This window comes from Oryx dammah, unplaced genomic scaffold, assembly GCF_014754425.2.
Source record: "Oryx dammah isolate SB20612 unplaced genomic scaffold, SCBI_Odam_1.1 HiC_scaffold_18, whole genome shotgun sequence".
Lineage (NCBI taxonomy): Eukaryota > Metazoa > Chordata > Mammalia > Artiodactyla > Bovidae > Oryx > Oryx dammah.
The window spans coordinates 94,292,851-94,310,667 of NW_024070202.1; the positions used below are offsets into that span (position 1 = coordinate 94,292,851).

Here is a 17,817-nt window from a genome sequence, read left to right on the forward strand (position 1 = left end):
CAAAAGCATCAATTCTTCGGCGCTCAGCTTTCTTCACAGTCCAACTCTCACACCCATACATGACCACAGGAAGTCTTTTAATTTCATGGCTGCAGTCACCATTTGGTCCCATCACTTCATGGCAAATAGATAGGGAAACAATGGAAACAATGACAGACTTTATTTTCTTGGGCCCCAAAACCACTGCAGATGGTGACTGCAGCCATGAAATTAAAAGTTGTTTGGTTCTTAGAAGAAAGGAGTTCCCTGGTGGCTTAGACGGTAGAGCATCTGTCTACAATGCGTGAGACCTGGGTTGAATCCCTGGGTTGGGAAGATCCCTTGGAGAAGGAAATGGGAATCTACTCCAGTACTATTGCCTGGAAAATCCCATGGACAGAGGAGCCTGGTAGGCTACAGTCCACGGGGTCGCAAAGAGTCGGATACGACTGAGCGACTCACTTTCACTTTCCTTAGAAGAGAAGCTATGACCAACCTAGAAAGCATATTAAAAAGCAGAGACACCACTTTGCCAACAAAGTTTCATCTAGTCTAAGCTATGGTTTTTCCCGTAGTCATGTATGGATGTGAGAGTTGGACCATAAAGAAAGCTGAGCGCCGAACAATTGATGCTTTTGAACTGTGATGTTGGAGAAGACTCTTGAGAGTCCCTTGGACTGCAAGGAGATCAAACCAGTCAATCCTAAAGGAAATCAATCCTGAATATTCATTGGAAGGACTAATGCTGAAGCTGAAACTCCAAAACTTTGGCTACCTGATGTGAAGAACTGACTCACTGGAAAAGACCCTGGTGCTGGGAAAGGTTGAGGGCAGGAGGAGAAGGGGACAGCAGAGGATGAGATGGTTGGATGGCATCACCAACTCGATGGACATGAGTTTGAGCAAGCTCTGGAAGTTGGTGATGGACAGGGAGGCCTGGTGTGCTACATTCCGTGGGGTTGCAAAGAGTCAGACGTGACTGAGTGAATTAAAGTGAATTAGCTTCCTGATGGAGCTAATCCAGATACCTCTGATCTGTAATATGGTCCCTTGGTGGAATCTTAGTCATTTGTTGATGATTATAGTCACAACTGGCATTTATTGAATGCCTATTCTATGTACATGACCTCAGCTCCTTCACGTAATCTTTCTGAGATTTCCTCAGAGAGAGGAAATCAGTTTTCCTCATCTGTAAAATGGGGATAATACTAATATCTACCTTGTGACATGGTAAGGATTAAACAAACCAATTTAGCATAATGTTTAACACATTTAATAAGCACTCAACAAGTGATAGACTCATAACCATTATATTATCCTATTTAAATCTCACTGCCCTGCAAAATAAGTTGTATTACTATACTTTTTTGACAGAAGAAGCATTTGGAACTCAGATTAAGTGATTGCCTTAGATCACTTATGATGGCTAGCTGATGATGCAGAATCAGGATTGAATCTGAAGCCAGGGTTTGGTGCACTGTGGAGCTCTTAGTGGGATTATCTGTGTCATGTGGCCACATGAAAGGGGTAAGTAAGTAATCTTGGTACCCAGGAAGATAGTTCAAGTAAGCAACATATTTGGTAATTGTTAATAACCAGGTGCTACTACACCTTCTGTGGGTGAAGGCAAAGACTCAAGAAACAAGAGTTCATAGTGTTAATTCCCAGTATTAGCCACTAGTCCTACTTGCCCCTGGTATAACCTGCCTGGTCTTCACCTTTGCCCAGCCTCATTCTTAGGGACTAGGTGACTTCCTCCATCTCTTCCCAAGCCATCTCCTGTTTGACCTCTACCAGCCCTCCATGGAAGGGGCCTCAGAGTTGGCCCATTGCTCAGCCCTTCTGAGTCATGATTGCCAGAAGTCTTTGTAGGCTAATGCTTCCTTCCTTTATCATATGTCACATATCAGTGTCCACATATTACACAGGTGCACATTCTTGATTTCACCCACGCATATAGGTGCTGGGCACGTTATTTGATATCAGAACAAAGCCTGTTCAGTCCTTATGCTGAAAGTCCTCTAAGGGTAGGGGCCAAATGTCTTCCTCTAGTTTTTTTAATGTTTTATTTTATTTTTAGTAATACCATGCAGCTTATGGGATTTTAGTTTCCTGACCAGGGATTGAACCTGCACTCTAGGCAGTGAAAACATAGTCCTGACCACTGAACTGCCAGGGAATTCCCTCTCTTCCTTTGTTTGTGATTCCTCCTCTCCCACCAGAGGAAAAAATATTTGTACCTAGCACCCAACTAAAGAAGGAAGTGGCATAGCCTCCCTAAGATGTAGAAGATGCCAATGAGGAGAGCAGGCAGGATTTCAAATGGGTGGGTGAAGCCAGAAGCTCCTAAGAATACCAAAGGAAGGCTAAATATAGTCTCTATTTGATAACACCTTTTTTTCTTTTCAAATTAATCTTGTTTTTTTTTTCATAATCATGGCCCTCTACTAAATTATCCCTGTTCTCAAGGTTCGTGCACATAGGGGCTGGACTTATTTTTGATAATGAAGGAATTGCATATAGAGGTTGCATAGCTGTGAGAGGCTAGTGGGAATAGTATAACCAGAATTTATTCTCATTTACTCTTCAGACCAAGCCAGTGGAGAAATTACTGATTGGTCCTATGACTCTGGCATCAAATACTCATTTGCCTTTGAACTGAAAGACAGGCAGGTTGACATGGCTTCCTCTTGCCAGCCAATCAGATCTTTAGTTCAGTTAGTCAATTCAGTCACTCAGTCGTGTCCAAATCTTTGCGACCCATGGACTGCAGGATCCCAGGCTTCCCTGTCCATCACAAACTCCTGGAGCTTGCTCAAACTCATGTCCATCGAGTCAGTGATGCCATCCAGCCATCTCATTTTCTGTCATCCCCTTCTCCTCCTGCCATCAATCTTTCCCAGCATCAGGTCTTTTCCAGTGAGTCAGTTCTTCACGTCAAGTGGTCAAAGTATGGCTTCCTCTGTCCATGGGATTCTCTAGGCAAGAATACTGGAGTGGATTGCCATGCTGTTCTCCAGGGGATCTTCTCTTGTCTCCTGCAATGGCAGGCAGCTTCTTTACCACTAGTTCCACCTGGGAAGCCCAATCAGATCTTAGCCACAAGCAAAAGAGACTTGGCTTGGCTTGAAGACAGTCATGGAGCATGTGTGAGACCGCCCCCATTAGAACTCTGGGGACTAAATACCATTAAAAGCTCTTTGATTAGAAGCAAAATTGGGTTATGATTATTTCTTTTTCTAATCCCGATATAGGAACATTATATCTTTGATTTATGTTGCCCTGAAACACAGCGAACTGCTATTTTAAAAAACCTTTATCTTTTAAAATCCCATTTAAAGCAAATGCTACCAACATCCTTTAAAAATTAAAAGAGATTGTGGTGAAATATACATATCATAAAATGATTTTAACCATTTTAAGTGTGCAGTTCAGTGGCATTAGGTGCATTCACAGTGTTGTACAATCATCACCATCATCGATCTCCAGAAATTTTCCATCATCCCAAACTGAAACTCTGTACCCATTAAGCAACAACTTCCTGTTTTTTCTCTCTCCAGCCTGTGGTAATTCTATTCTATTTCTGTCTCTATGAATTTACCTATTCTAGGCACCACATATAAATGGAATCATATGGTACTTTGTCCTCTCATGACTGGCTTATTTCACTTAGCATAATGTTTTTGAGATTCACCCATGTTGTGGTATATGTCAGCTCCTTCATCTTAAGAGAGTAACATTTTAGAGCTAGAAAGGGACTTCTGAGTTTATTAACTCAATAAATACTAGTTAAGCAACTAGATTGTGCTAAGTATCATGCTAGGTGCTGCATACTCTGGATCCGTTGTTGACTTTTGGGTTTCTGTTTGTGATACGCTGCATGATAAAAGCTAGTGATGGCAAACCAATGACATTCCTCCCTCCAGGCTGCTCCATCAATCTGAGTCTCAGATTCCATATCATTTCTCTTTAGACATTGACTTCCATTAGAGATCTGGATTTTCTTCATGTTAATGGCTTTCCTTGGGAGATATAGGTGGGAAGTGAATTTCAGCTTGCCTGGAATTCTGAGTGCTTGATTACTTAGTTCAGATTTCTTGCAGATTTAGATCTCAGCTTCTCAAGCTGAACTCTATCTTGGTGAAGTAGAGCCCAGCTTTTTTGACAGATCAAGGTGGGCCTAGGCGTTCATTTTCAGTGTTGGAAGGACAAAAGAGCCCCGATAGAGGCCCCCCAGCTCCACAACTCCTGACGAACTCTTCTTGACCAAACCTTAGACAGGCTTCCCTGAGCCCTCTTTTCTACTTAGCTTTATCCTTGGACTCTCAGTCAGTCTTAGCAAAGAATACTGATAAGTCATCCCTCAGTCCTTGATATCTGATTAGGTTCCTTATTCTCCACCATTGATGTCTAAATCTGTAGCCTGCCTGTTGCACAAATCCTGTTAGGTCAGTTAAGCAAAAATTCTCCCTATACTTTGTGTCTCCTCTTAGCAATTTTCCATCTACTGACCTCCTTGCTCTGCTATATTTAATGGATTTGAAGTTGAACACAATTAATCTCTCCTGTTGCATGACCTCTCTTGCAATAACCTTTTTTTTTTTCTTTTTGGCTACACTGCACAACACATGGAATCTTACTTCCCCAACCAGGCTTCTAACCTGTGCGCTTTGCATTGGAAGCATGGAGTCTTAACCACTGGACCACCAGGGAAGTCTTGTTGCAATAATCTTGAATAGTCTCCCTTACAGTTGTAACAAATGTCAGAATTAACATTTCTTTAACACTCCCAACCATGACCCTTGGTTGAATCCACTTCCCTTGAGAAAGTACAGAAAGAATGTGGATGGGGGACAGTAGAATGGGGGAGGCTTGTGCGATCTGGGGCACCTTGGATGGACTAAAAGGCTCCAGAGTCCTTAAGAAGTGGAGATCGTGAGTGTCTTCCACTTATTCTTCTGTGACTCGGTAGAAAGGACACCAGACTCGGATTCTAGTAAATGTAAGAAAGTTTTATTATTAATAATACCATTAAGCCTTATCTTTTTAGATTCCAAGGAAAACTGATAATTTATTAAGACTAACACATTTCTCCTATACCATGTACCTCGTATATTTTTGCCTTTTTAGTGGAGTCAGAAAAATTAGGTGTCAGATTCAAAACAGAAGCCACAAACTTTCCATCATGATCTACTCTCACCAGAGAAGGGCTTGTCAAGTGTGTGAAGTATGTGATCTTGGAGTTGACTTGGGGTTTCTTTGAGAGTCTTTATTTTTATTCTAGAGCTAACACAATCTCAGGTTTATAATCTGGCCTCTTCTGTCTGTGTAAGTTCTATCCAGCCCTGTGGGACTTCCCTGCTGCTGCTAAGTCACTTCAGTCGTGTCCGACTCTGTGTGACCCCATAGACAGCAGCCCACCAGGCTCCCCCATCCCTGGGACTCTCCAGGCAAGAACACTGGAGTGGGTTGCCATTTCCTTCTCCAATGCATGAAAGTGAAAAGTGAAAGTGAAGTCGCTCCGTCGTGTCCGACTCATAGCGACCCCATGGACTGCAGCCTACCAGGCTCCTCCATCCATGGGATTTTCCAGGCAAGAGTACTGGAGTTGGGTGCCATTGCCTTCTCCACTCAAAAAACAATACTATAAAACCAAGTGTTGAGCAATACAGAACCCTTGTCACAGACTTTTCCAGCCTGAGGAGCAGATTCCTGACTTTGTAGGTCAAGAGGCTTGGCCTTTATCACCCAAAAGGAATGGAAGAGGCATCAAAGACCCACTTGATGTACTGTCAGAGTTGCAGGGGTGCTTGGGAATCATATTAGCATTTTTGAGGACATGAGTCTGCCTCAGACTCCTTATAAACACAGCTTGACTCAACCACTCTATGACCGGCATCCTTGGAACATGAAGTGGATACTGTTCTTTGGGGCCCTTATTGGGTCTGGCATCTGTGACCAAGAAACATTTTCTGGGTAAGTTCCTTTTGGACTTATTACTTAGTTCAGAGATACAGGAACCTAATAGATTTGGACATGAATGGCTGATTGTACCTCAGGTGGTATGGTGCTGGGAGGGAAGACCTGGACTCCTGTCCCAGCTCTGCCCCTGTTTCATCTTGGACCAATTACTTCTTTATCAGGCTCAGTTTTAGCTGTCTTGTCAAAACTAGGTGGTCTTTGGTCCCTCCCCAGCCTCGTAATTCCTGCTAGTTCTTTCTTCCTGGTTTATTCCTAAGGTCAGTTTCAGGCATCTCCTACTTTGTTACTCCTGTGCTATGAAGTACTAAGACTTGCCAATTGTTTCTAATTTCTGCTGTGTTTTGTTCTTGATTATCCACTGAGTTGTGTCTAACTTTTATGACCCTATGGACTGTAGCTCGCCAGGCTCCTCTGTCTGTGGGATTTCCCAGGCAAGAATATTGGAGTGGGCTGCTGTTTCCTTCTCCAAGGATCTTTCTGACCCAGCGATTGAACACGTGGCTCCCACACTGCCAGGTGGATTCTTTACCGCTGAACCACAGGAGAAGCCCAGTTTCTGCCATACTTAGAGGAAAACCTGGGCCACAGGCTTCTTGGTTTCACCTTCCTGTTAACGGTTAAGGTTTGGCAGACCCTTCTTGATAGCATCTAGCATCTGGAGATTTGATGGGTCTTGCTTAGCCTTCGCTATGAAAGGCAACAGTACACCTGTTCATTCTGGGTGTGCACGTGCACGTGCACATGTGCTCCACATAGAATGCCTTTTGGTTTACAAAGGCGAGGACATTTGGGAGGTAGGAGAGATGAAAGGATGCCATGGTACTCTACTGGAAGATTGAATTCTAATAACTCATTACTGCATAATGCTTTGCCATTTGCAAAGAGCTGTCACTTTCATTATCTTTTGGATCACACAATTCTGCCAGGCAGGGGTGTTATTTTCCTCAATTTAAACATGAAAAAAATTCAGCCTTAGAAAGATTAAGGAACCTGCCCAAGGCTACTTAGCTGGTAAGCAGGGGAGTTGGAACTCTGAACGCAAAACCCAAGTGCAGTCCATGGGGTCACAAAAAGTCAGACATGACTGAGCAACTGAACAACAATCTCCAGAAAGAATCCTATATCTAACTGATTTGTCTATATCTGTTAGTTTACTCTCCATTGTACTATCTGGCTAAAGGGACTTTGAGATTGTTTATTGAAGTAATTACTTATATGTGATTGAGTAATTTTTATGTTGATGACTTCCGTTCACACCTGGTCTCTACTGCCAAATAGCTCAGAGCGCTTAGGCATAACAGGTGGTGAGGGAAGGAGATTTTTCCACAGGCAGCTCAGCAGTAAGTGTGTAATACCTACATTTGCTGCTATGTGGGCTGACGCATAGAGCTCTCAGGCTCCCGCTGCACCTATTCACATGGCTGAAAAAAAACTTTATTTCTCAAGATACAGACTTCTCATATAATGCAGTGGACACCTGGGTTGATACTGCTTGCCTGGGGTCTGGAGTGCTCACCATACGAGCTTATACAGAAAGCACTGTGTGCCTGAGCAAATTTTAGACAGTTTTAATCAATAGTGTCATCCTTACTCCCAAATCTTTCTCGCCTTATAGTAGGGAACCCAGCAAAGGTGGAGGAATTCTTCCTGAGGTCCATAGACATAGCCCAACTTGGTGAACATTTAGAACAAGGGGAAGTTGGTCTCTGAGCATTCGAGTGGTTAGATAGCCAGGAAGCAGGTTGGGTTATAGGGGGAACAGTGCTAATGGAGATGGAGGTGATGGTTTCATCCCTCCTACACCCTCAGTCTCTGCTCCTTCCACCGATCTCACCTACCTCCCCAGTCTCTCTCACTCTGCTGGTGTCTTCTGTCCTGGGCTCCACTCATCTTAAGGATAGGATGGTGGCCAGGATGCCTAAAGGTGTACAGCAAGCAGAGAACAGGAAATAGTTGCAGAACTTGTAGCATTGGCAGTAACTGGTAGGGAGTTAAGAGTTCCATGAAATCATCTCAGATGTGGTGGCTTCTAAGACTGGCTGGGGATGCAAGTAAGAAAGGCACAAAGAACATGCTGCTTGGCTACCCACATGGTGAAAGCAGGGAGGGATAGAAGCTCAGAACCAAGATGACTACTGACTGTCCAGAACATGGGATGAGTGTGAGAGTGACTGAGAGTGGATCACTAACCATTGTGTTGGCAGCAGCTGCCAGTCCAGGTATTGGAGAGTTAAGAGTACAGAGTTAAGAGCTGTAGGAACACCTACCTATGCGGAGTAGGAAGGGTAAAAATGGCAACCTGCAAACCCCAGCATGTCCCCCTCCCCAGGCCAATTTTCCATCTTCAGAAAGAGCTTAAATCTTTGAAAAGATTTCCAGATGGTGGAGACAGGTTATGTTCCACCACCCACACTCTCAGGGTGCATTTTCCAAATAGAGACAAAGATAGTGAGGGCAAGAGAAAGGCTGTCCTTCACCTGGCACCCATTTAGGTTTTTTCTGCTTCTAGGTATGGATGAACTTATGTTCATGAGAATAATGTTAGATCCTCCTTGCCTCCTGCCAGTTTTTAGTGCCATCTGAAGATTGTCCTTAACATTGTCTTTTCTGGTTGAGGAAAACTTTATGGGTGATGAAGGTTGGTCCTAAAGCCTGGGTGAGAGATTGGCTAGGCAGATAAAGAAAAGGGCTGGATATCCAGGCAGAGGAAACAGCATGTGCAAAGGCACAGGAGGGCAAAATGTATGGTGAATTTGGGATTTGAGTGAGGCTGGAGCCAAGAATGTGTAGGAGAGAGAGACGGAGGAGAGACATGTGGGGAAAGACTCTATTCTGTACCAGCTCTTCCACCCTGCCTGTCTGCATGTTACAGATGTGTCTTTATCCTTTGGAGCTGGGCTAATTAGGACGTAATGAAATGAGCTGTGAGTTTAATCATCATCAGGGCCAATTAGATTCCCTGTACTCCCTTGTGGACTGTGCCCAGGAGTATGAAAGTTCTGCTGTGAAGTTATCACTTTGGGAGAATTAAAGCACATGTTGTGGATGAATGTGTAACATGATTTTAATATTCTTAAGAGCCCATTATTCTTATGTTCCTCTTTTTTTCTCTTCCTATTCCTTCTCCCTCCTTGTTCTCTTTGTGATACTCCAGTCAATGCTGTATTTTACCAATGCCTCATTTTGCTAACAGAGATGCCAGTGCACAGCCACTTTTCAGAACACCCATTTAAAAATTTTTATTTATTTTTGATCGGAGGATAACTGCTTTACAATATTGTATTGGTTTCTGCCATACATCAACATGAATCAGCCATAGATATACTATGTCCCCTCCCTCTGAACCTCCCTCCCATTCCACCCCTCCTCCTCCCCATCCCACCCCTCTAGGTTATCACACAGTCTCTGTTGAACTCCCTGCATCAAACAACAACTTCCCACCGGCTGTCTGTTTTCCATTTGGTAATGTATGTTTCCGTGCTGCTCTCTCCGTTCACTCTTCCCTCTCCTCCCACTGTGTCCACAAGTCTGTTCTATGTCTATATCTCCACTGCTGCCCTGCAAATAGGCAGAACACCCATTTTTAAGATGCTCCTTTTTCTGGAGTATTGAGGACAGGTTGTGACAGAGCATGAGTTCTACAGATAGGTCCTGGTACTCAGCTAGGAGGAAGGGTTTCCCTTTTGTTTTAAACCTGTTACTTTTGCAAGGCTGCTTGCCTGTATCAGGGAAATAAATGGTGGTTTGATTCCCCATCTTCCCAGGGCTGCAGTCCAACATCTAGCAAGTCTGTTAGGTTCGGGCTGATACCTGCCAGCCAGTGGCTTCTCCACTGTGGCCTCAGAGACTCCCATGGGCAGCACTTGGCTGCCCACCTCCCAGGACCCTGTGGAGACCAGATGAGCAGGGGGAAAGTGAGGCTTCAGCAATGGCGTTCCCTTCAAATTTGCTGCCTGCAACAGAAGCAACTCTGCAGCGGACCTTACCTCCTTAGAGGCTAGACCAGACCCCCTGGAGACCCCCCAGAAGCTCCCAGAACAAAGTTAAGCTCTGAGAGTTCATCCGGATTAGACCGGTTTTCTGATGAGGAGATGCTGATCTGCCACGTGAGGCTGCACGTTTAGCTCCCTGTGACAGAACCATTTTCTCTGTCAACAGGTCCTTCAGCCCACAGCCGTCTCCAGCAGCTCTTCCCGCATTCATTTGTGTCAAAGGGATGACGCATGTGACAGTGTTGAGTGCCGATTCATTCGGGCCGTCACCTAGCAACGGCCTAATGGCTCCCCTGGCTCTCTGAGCCGGCTGAGAGCACAAAGGCAGCTTTTCAGGCTTGGCCTTCTCCCACCCACACACAGGACTTCGGGGGCCTCTACCCCTGCTGCTGCCGCGGGAGCTAAATGATGTATAGGAAACAAGTGCAGGACGAACAACAAAGGGGGACTTGGGACTGGCCAGCTTCCTTCTGGGCCCTGTCAGAGCCCCATTGGGAGGATGAATCCCAAATTCAGCCCCAGCACCATGCATTTGTGTAGGACTCTGGAGCTGGAAGGGCCTGGAGAGCACCCAGCCTCTCCCCTCTATGCTAAGAGGAAAAATAACTAACCCTCCCAGGATGGAAGGTCTGTTCTCTTTTCTTGCTCTTTCCAGCATGGACATTCAGCCAGTTTCAGTCCTAGACCTTGACAGTGAAGAAGTGCCTCTTTATGTCTTGAGTTAGCTTTGCGTGTAGCTCAGGAACATTCCTTTCTGCAAAATATATATGTTTTTCATTATAAAGTAATATGACCACATTACAGAAAACAGATACGAGGGGAAAAAAGTAAGTCATCCATAATCCCATGACCCGAACATAAGCACTGTCAGCATTTGCTATATTTCCGTTGTCTGTTTTTCTTCCAATGCATCTGCTTTTTCCATACTTACAGTCATGGCATACATACAATTTTGTGTCCTGCTCTTTCACTTAATATTTCCCTGAAAGTTATATACCATAAGCACTTTTTCATATTTGCCACGTAGCCTTATTTTTAGTGGCTATATATTATAACCAAAGACTAGACCATTTCCTTTCATTATGTCTGGGATAGTAGACCTGGGGTTTATTTGCCAACTGAAAGCTTTACCGTTATCTTTTGCTTTTTTCCCCCCACTTTCTCCAGGCACCAAGTTTTCAGAATTAACATTAGAAATGAAGATGAGATCAGCAAACTCAATCAGCTAATGAATTCAGACAACCTTAAGGTACCTAGTTCTCTTTCTCTTGAGTATCAGTTAACCATGGTGGGAGAAGACTCTTGCAGCACTGGCATTGTTATTCCTGAAGAGTTTCTGTGTATAATCCTATATTAATCAACACGTCTTTGTACAATGGAGAGAGTTGGTGGGGAAGTGCTCTCCAGAGAGATGGGGTCCTCAGCAGAGGGCTTCATCTTTTTGCCATTGACTTGTTACTCCTTGAGCTTTGCTGTGTGTTGCCTGCTGGGCAGGCCTGACCAGATAAAACTGTGAAACAGCAGAAGTTTGCCCTTGTGCAGAACTCAGCTTCTCAGGGACCACCCAGGCTTTTGGCAGTTGTTCTAGAAGAATGAGTTCATTGTGGTTTTTACCTGAACTATCCTTTAGCCTGGTTTTACTTCTTTTGTCTTCAGCTCGACTTGTGGAAATCTCCCTCTACCCTCGGTCATCCTGCAGATGTCCTGGTCCCTTCTTTCAGTCTGCGGGAAGTCAAATCCTTCCTGGAGGACCATGGCTTAGAGTACTCAGTGACTGTTGAAGACCTGCAGGTGGGTAGGCCAAGGTCCCTCCACTGGTCTTGCATAGGACCAAGCAGCCAGAGTGGACCTGGAACATTTTCAGGTTCTGGCCTCATTCTTCTCCATTGAACAGATGAAGACATTGAGGTATATGGAAGTAAAGTGCAGTGACTTGTTAGAGGAACATGTGCTAGAAAGGGCTTACATGGCAAACCAGTCAGATCTGGATCCAAATCCTGATTTTGCTAACTACTAGCTGTGTGATTTTGGACAAACTGTTACCCTCTTGAGACTCTGTTCCTTCATCAGTAAAATGGTAATAGTTATACCTACTTCATATGATTAATTGAGATTAAGTGCTTAAATGTACATAAATGTACATAAAATGTCTAACAGTGCATGGTATGTCATGGCTTTCTCACAAGTATTAAGTCTTTTTTTTCTTATTTGAAATCAAGAGGGAAGAATAGAATGTGTGCTGGTGGGGAGGTGCTGAAGGCCAGTCAAAAAATATCCTTTGAGAATTCTTTCAAAGGATGTTTGGTCCAATGGCTTCACACTTTCATTGCAAGGGGGAGAAGTTCAATCCCTGGTCAGGGAACTAAGATCCTGCATGCCATGTGGCATGGGCAAAAATAAATAAATAATAAATAAGCATGGTTGGCGAAAGGGAGAATGTTACCAGCAGCCCCTAGCAGAGTCAGCGTCACTGCCCAAGTCAGACACCAGCCTCACGAGCTGTATTTGAACAGCAGGACAGTGTCTGGCTCACGTTCTCTCCTTCACCGAGGTGGGTTGTGGGCTAATTGGTGATTTGGCCTGGGAGTTTCCTGATGGTGTGAGCAGCTGTGAGCTTATTAATCATCCTCACATGTCACAGACATCTGCCAGGAGCCTTCAAAGTAGGAGTGGTTGTAAGAATTTCTTTGTTTCTGAATGGTTTCCCAAGCTGGGTATTTCAGAGGCACTGGATACCAGATGCAGGCTGACGTCTAGAGAATTCGTACTATAGAATAACCAAATGGCACATATGTTGCTTCCAGGGAGAAAGTGAGTTTTGAATGAGGTGATGTACATTGGGCTCCAAGAAGTAAGATTTTATAGATACAGGGAAGAAATCTGACCCCCTTTTACACCTTGACATTTGTGCTTCTTGATATGTGTGCTGAGGGTGCTGCCAGCTTAGCTAGCCATATCCCAAGGTAGAGTGGAAACAACATGAACCTCTGTCCCCAGAGAATCACTTTGTAATGTTGCCATGTCTGTTTCAGACCATTTTAGATAGTGAAGACCGACAACTGCAACGCAATGTACGCCAAGAACTGAGCAGTAATTGCTTTAACTATGGGGCCTATCACACCCTGGAAGCTGTAAGTATTTCAGAGCAGGTGAAGATCAGATCATTGGCCTTCTGGGTTTTGTAACCCCTCTACTTACTTCCAGGAGGTGTTAGTCCCTAGCACAGTATGCCTACAATGAGGGGTTAAAATGTGTACACTTCAATTTCTTTCTAATTCTTGGGTTGTTTATCTCCTAAGAGCAGAGTGAAAGGCAGACTGAACATTTACTGCCACATGCCTCCTTCTTTTCTTAAGCAGCCCCTCCAAGAAAACCATGAAGTAATTGCAACCATTTTCAGTCCTCGTGATTCAACCTTGTTATATTCCACCAGAATCCCTGTACTTTATTCACCCAGATTAAAGTGTTACTTATCCCAGGCAAATAGACAAGTGATTATTTCCAAGGTTAACCAAATATTTCCACTCATTTATCATGACTACTTATAATGTATATTTGTTCCATAATACATGTTGGTGCTGTGTTTAGTTAGAAATCACTTACATAAATGGCTTTCAAGGTAAGCCAACCCTTCAAATAAGAAATTTGGAGCAGAATAATTTAATGTAATATTGGAATTTGAAGAACCAAGAAGGACTGGAATGGAACTGAATCACGTAGCCTATGGTTTTCTTAGGCCGCTCAATGTTTTTTTCCTTAGTCTGGAAATTCTCTGCTAACGCAGGAACAAACCCCAAATCTAAACTGGTATTGTTTCCAATAGCTGAATATATATCCAAAGATAGAGTTCCTGGCATGCTTTTCATGAGGCATATACTTTGAATTATTTTTCTTTCAGATGAGGTTTTTTTCCCAAGCTTTTTTTCCACTTCTTTCCCAGGATTGTTAGTAGCTTTGTTTATTGTGTACACTTGGCCATACTGCCTCTTGATCCCTCTTGTGACCAGTGACATACATCTGCAAAACAGCTGGATAAAGTCAGGAGTTCAGTCCAGGGCCATGGACGAAAATGGAGCTGAGGCCCACACAGGGATCCAACCCGTGATGATGGCCTCATTAACATGGGACACTCTTGAGCTGAGCTAACAGGTTGCAAATGTCACCCAAGATTCTGGAAACACCATCCCCTCACCTGACTGTTGCAGGATTCTCACATTCCTATCCACTCAATTTTGTTCTCTGACTTGAGGTATCGTTGTCATCTGGCTTGCAGCAGAAGGCTGCTCGTATTCAGTTCTTTCTAAAAACAGCTTTTAGAAGCACATATCCCACAATCACTTGAACCTTCTTAGGTCTCTAAAGGGAATTTCATGTTTGTCTCTGCCAGGGTTTCTAATTTAAGACCCTTTGTGCATATTGTTGTGGTGGCAGTTACTTTTGTTATTGTTGTGGGTAAGCTTTCCCCTTGTGTTGGCACTGTGAATTTGCAACCCCATGTCTGGACACAGCTTGTTGTTTTAACTTTTCCTGAGTAATTCTCCTCTCATGACTCCAGGCAGGCATCTGGCTTTTGCTCCACTTTCTAGGATCGGTGGATAGAGTTTCCAGGCCCTTTTCATGGCCATAATTACCACTTTCCAGGTCCAAGTTGGAACTTGCTCCTTGCTCCAAGCAGGGTCCTTTGCCCTCTATTCCTCTTCCTGGTTGCTGTAAACCCTCAGAACCTAAGACAGATATCCAGCCCTAGGGCTTCATCTTTTGTCCTGTACTCTGTTAGCTTGCTCTCTCTTCATTTCTGGCACAATTTTTCCTTTTTTTTTTTTTTTGGCTTTTAAATTTGGCTGGGACTCATTTTCATAGTATTTTATCTGGCTTGCCTGTATATTTGAGAGCGAGTTTCTTGCTCAGTCTGCCATAATGTCTGCAAGTCTGATAAACCCTTTAAGCTTGATTTTATTGTGTATTGATTGCACACTTTCCTTCTCTGTAAAGCTCCTTCTTTCAAATTTAAGGTCTAAATATAAATTCATTTATTTCCTTATTTCAGCCCTCAAAAAGTTTGAACAACTAAGGTGGATGAATTCTATTTAAAGCAAACCTTTTCTTTTTTCTGAAAGCAAATGAAAGCATTCATAACCTTGCTTTATTACAGCTCTTCAATTGAGAGATCAAAGTCTTTAGAAGAATCACTTCCAAAGTGGAGTGCTTGTACAGTGGGGTGTAAGCAAGATAGTCCACTGGAATGGAGGAATAAACTGTTGCAATCTCTATTTATATTTCTACATATATTTGAATTTATTATTAATATAACAACTTTTGTTTCTATTTTTTGTTTTATAATGTACATAATATACTTGTGTGGTATTATATATATTTATAGTACATGCTAAATTTTCATTCTAACTGATGGGAAAAGTGATGAAAAAAAAAGGAGGGGAGTTCTTTCAAGAATCTTGGCTAAATGGGGCCCTTGCTGGTTATCTAGACTCAGTTCAGTTCAGTTGCTAAATCCTATCTGACTCTTTGTGACCCCATGGACTATAGCCAGGCTTCCCTGTCCTTCACCAACTTCCGGAGCTTGCTCAAATTCATGTCCATTGAGTCCTTGATGCCATCCAACCATCTTGTCCCTCTGTCCTCCCCTTCTCCTTCTGCCTTCAATCTTTCCCAGCATCAGGGTCTTTTCAAATGAGTCAGTTCTTCTCATCATGTGGCCAAAGTATTAGGACTTCAGCTTTAGCATCAGTCCTTCCAATGAATATTCAGGACTGATTTCCTTTAGGATTGACTGGTTTGATCTTCTTGCAGTCCAAGGGACTCTCAAGAGTCTTCTGCAATACCATAGTTCAAAAGCATCAATTCTTTGGCACTCAACTTTCTTTGTGGTCCAATTCTCAATCCATACATGACTACTGGAAAAACCATAGCTTTGACAGAATGGACCTTTGTTGGCAAAGTAATGTCTCTGGTTTTAAATATGCTATCTAGGTCAGTCATAGCTTTTCTTCCAAGGAGCAAGCATCTTTTAATTTCATGGCTGCAGTCACCATCTGCAGTGATTTTGGAGCCCCCCAAAATAAAGTCTGTTGCTATTTTCATTGTTTCCCTATCTATTTGCCATGAAGTGTTGGGACTGGGTGCCTTGATCTTAGTTTTTTTGAATGTTGAGTTTTAAGCCAGCTTTTTCAGTCTCCTCCTTTACTTTCATTAATAGGCTCTTCAGTTCCTCTTTGCTTTCTGCCATAAGGGTGGTGTCATCTGCATATTTGAGGTTATTGATCTTTCTCCCAGCAATCTTGATTCCAGCTTGTGCTTCATCCAGCCCAGCATTTTGCATGATGAACTCTGCATATAACTTAAATAAGCAGGGTGATAATATACGACCTATACTAGTATAGTGCAAAGGGCCACACTTTTGGAGCAGTATCTGTATAAGTGTTTCTACTCTCATTTAATGGACTATAATTTTGTGGACAAATAAAATGTGTTTTTCTCTAGAAAATCATAGAGATGGATTCTTAGGCAGTTGCTTAATAATAAGCATTTCATATTGTTAACCCCAAGGTTAGGGGACTATAAAAAAATCATTAATATCAACAAAATAAAGTTCACAGATACCCATCTAGAGCTGAACAAAATTTTTAAATGCCCCTGTGTTTACTTTTTAACACTTCAGATTCACAAAGAGATGGACTTCATTGTCAAATCTTATCCTCACTTGGTGAGTGCAGTGAAGATTGGGCATTCATTTGAGAACCGATCGATGTATGCACTGAAGGTGAGGTTCCATGCATCTTGAAGGGCCCGACTGGACTCAGGCTTCTGGTTCCTTGTGACTAGGACTCAGCCCTCACACTTTTGAAAGAGGCAGCTTGTAAGGACTTCCTTGACTTCAGGGAGGAGGTTGAGGTGGGGACACCTCTGCTCGGGTTAGAAGTTGTTCTGACACAGGGTCCCCTGCTTCTGCTTGTTGTGAATGGAGTTAGAAGGAGCACATCCCTTTCCAAGTTTTGGCTGAAAGGCAGCATCAAGAAGAGGTGAGTGGACTTCCCTGGTGGTCCAGTGGTTAAGAATCCACCTGCCAATGCAGGGGACCTGGGTTCAATCCCTGGTCCAAGAAGATTCCACAAGCTGAGGGGCAACTAAGCCGATGCTCTAGAGCCTGTGTGCCCCAACTACTGAGCCTGCAGCTACTGAAGCCTGTGAGCCCTAGAGCCTTGCTCTGCAACAAGAGAAGTCACCGCAACTAGAGAAAGCCCACGCAGAGCAATGAAGACCCAGGGCAGCCAAGAAAATTTACAAAACTTAAAAAATGAAAGAAGTGGGAGGTGGTTAGTGTTTCAGAAAGCTCTCAGATTGGCCACAGTCTTTTGCCTCCATTCCCATCTTCTGTAAATATGAAGACAAATTGGGATGGCTCTAAAAATTCCATTCTGCTCTTTAGGGTACTTGTTGGAAAAGCAATCTAGGAGGGTAATTTTGGGGTTGGTGTAATTTTAAGCCCAGTCTATGATCCTTGGCTGCATCAAGACTAATTTCCAGATATTTCTAACAGATTTTAGGTCTATATTGGCAAAAGAGGCAAAGAATTTATGGCAGTGACATAAATTACATAAATAATCCAGCCAAATGAATAAAAAGGAATTTGGAGATACAAACCATGGAACAAGTGATGGTGCCTGGAATTTGTCAAACCTTTAGATCCGTATAGGTCCTGAGGGATCCAGGGTTACAGCAATGGTGAAATTACCAGTGGGAGAAGCCCTGCCTTTGAGCTGGTTGCTGTCAAATAATCTACATAAATTTAGATTATTTGCCAACTGTTGGAGTCCTTTGCTTCATTTGCACCAAGCTCATACCCAAG

General features: G+C 43.3%; 1 protein-coding gene across 3 annotated transcripts in view; it reads left to right on the top strand.

Moving 5' to 3' along the window:
- The window catches only part of LOC120877350 (carboxypeptidase A5), a 93,589-nt gene that overhangs the window by 14,512 nt on the left and 61,260 nt on the right, over positions 1 to 17,817 (top strand). For all 3 annotated transcript variants that reach the window (XR_005724316.1, XM_040259636.1, XM_040259635.1), the window contains 4 exons: positions 11,121 to 11,202; positions 11,610 to 11,744; positions 12,986 to 13,084; positions 16,630 to 16,731. Coding sequence is in view for 2 of the 3 variants with exons in the window: in XM_040259635.1 (XP_040115569.1) it covers positions 11,121 to 11,202; positions 11,610 to 11,744; positions 12,986 to 13,084; positions 16,630 to 16,731 (418 nt within the window). In the remaining variant the exon portion in view is untranslated. The remainder of the gene's footprint in view (positions 1 to 11,120; positions 11,203 to 11,609; positions 11,745 to 12,985; positions 13,085 to 16,629; positions 16,732 to 17,817) is intronic.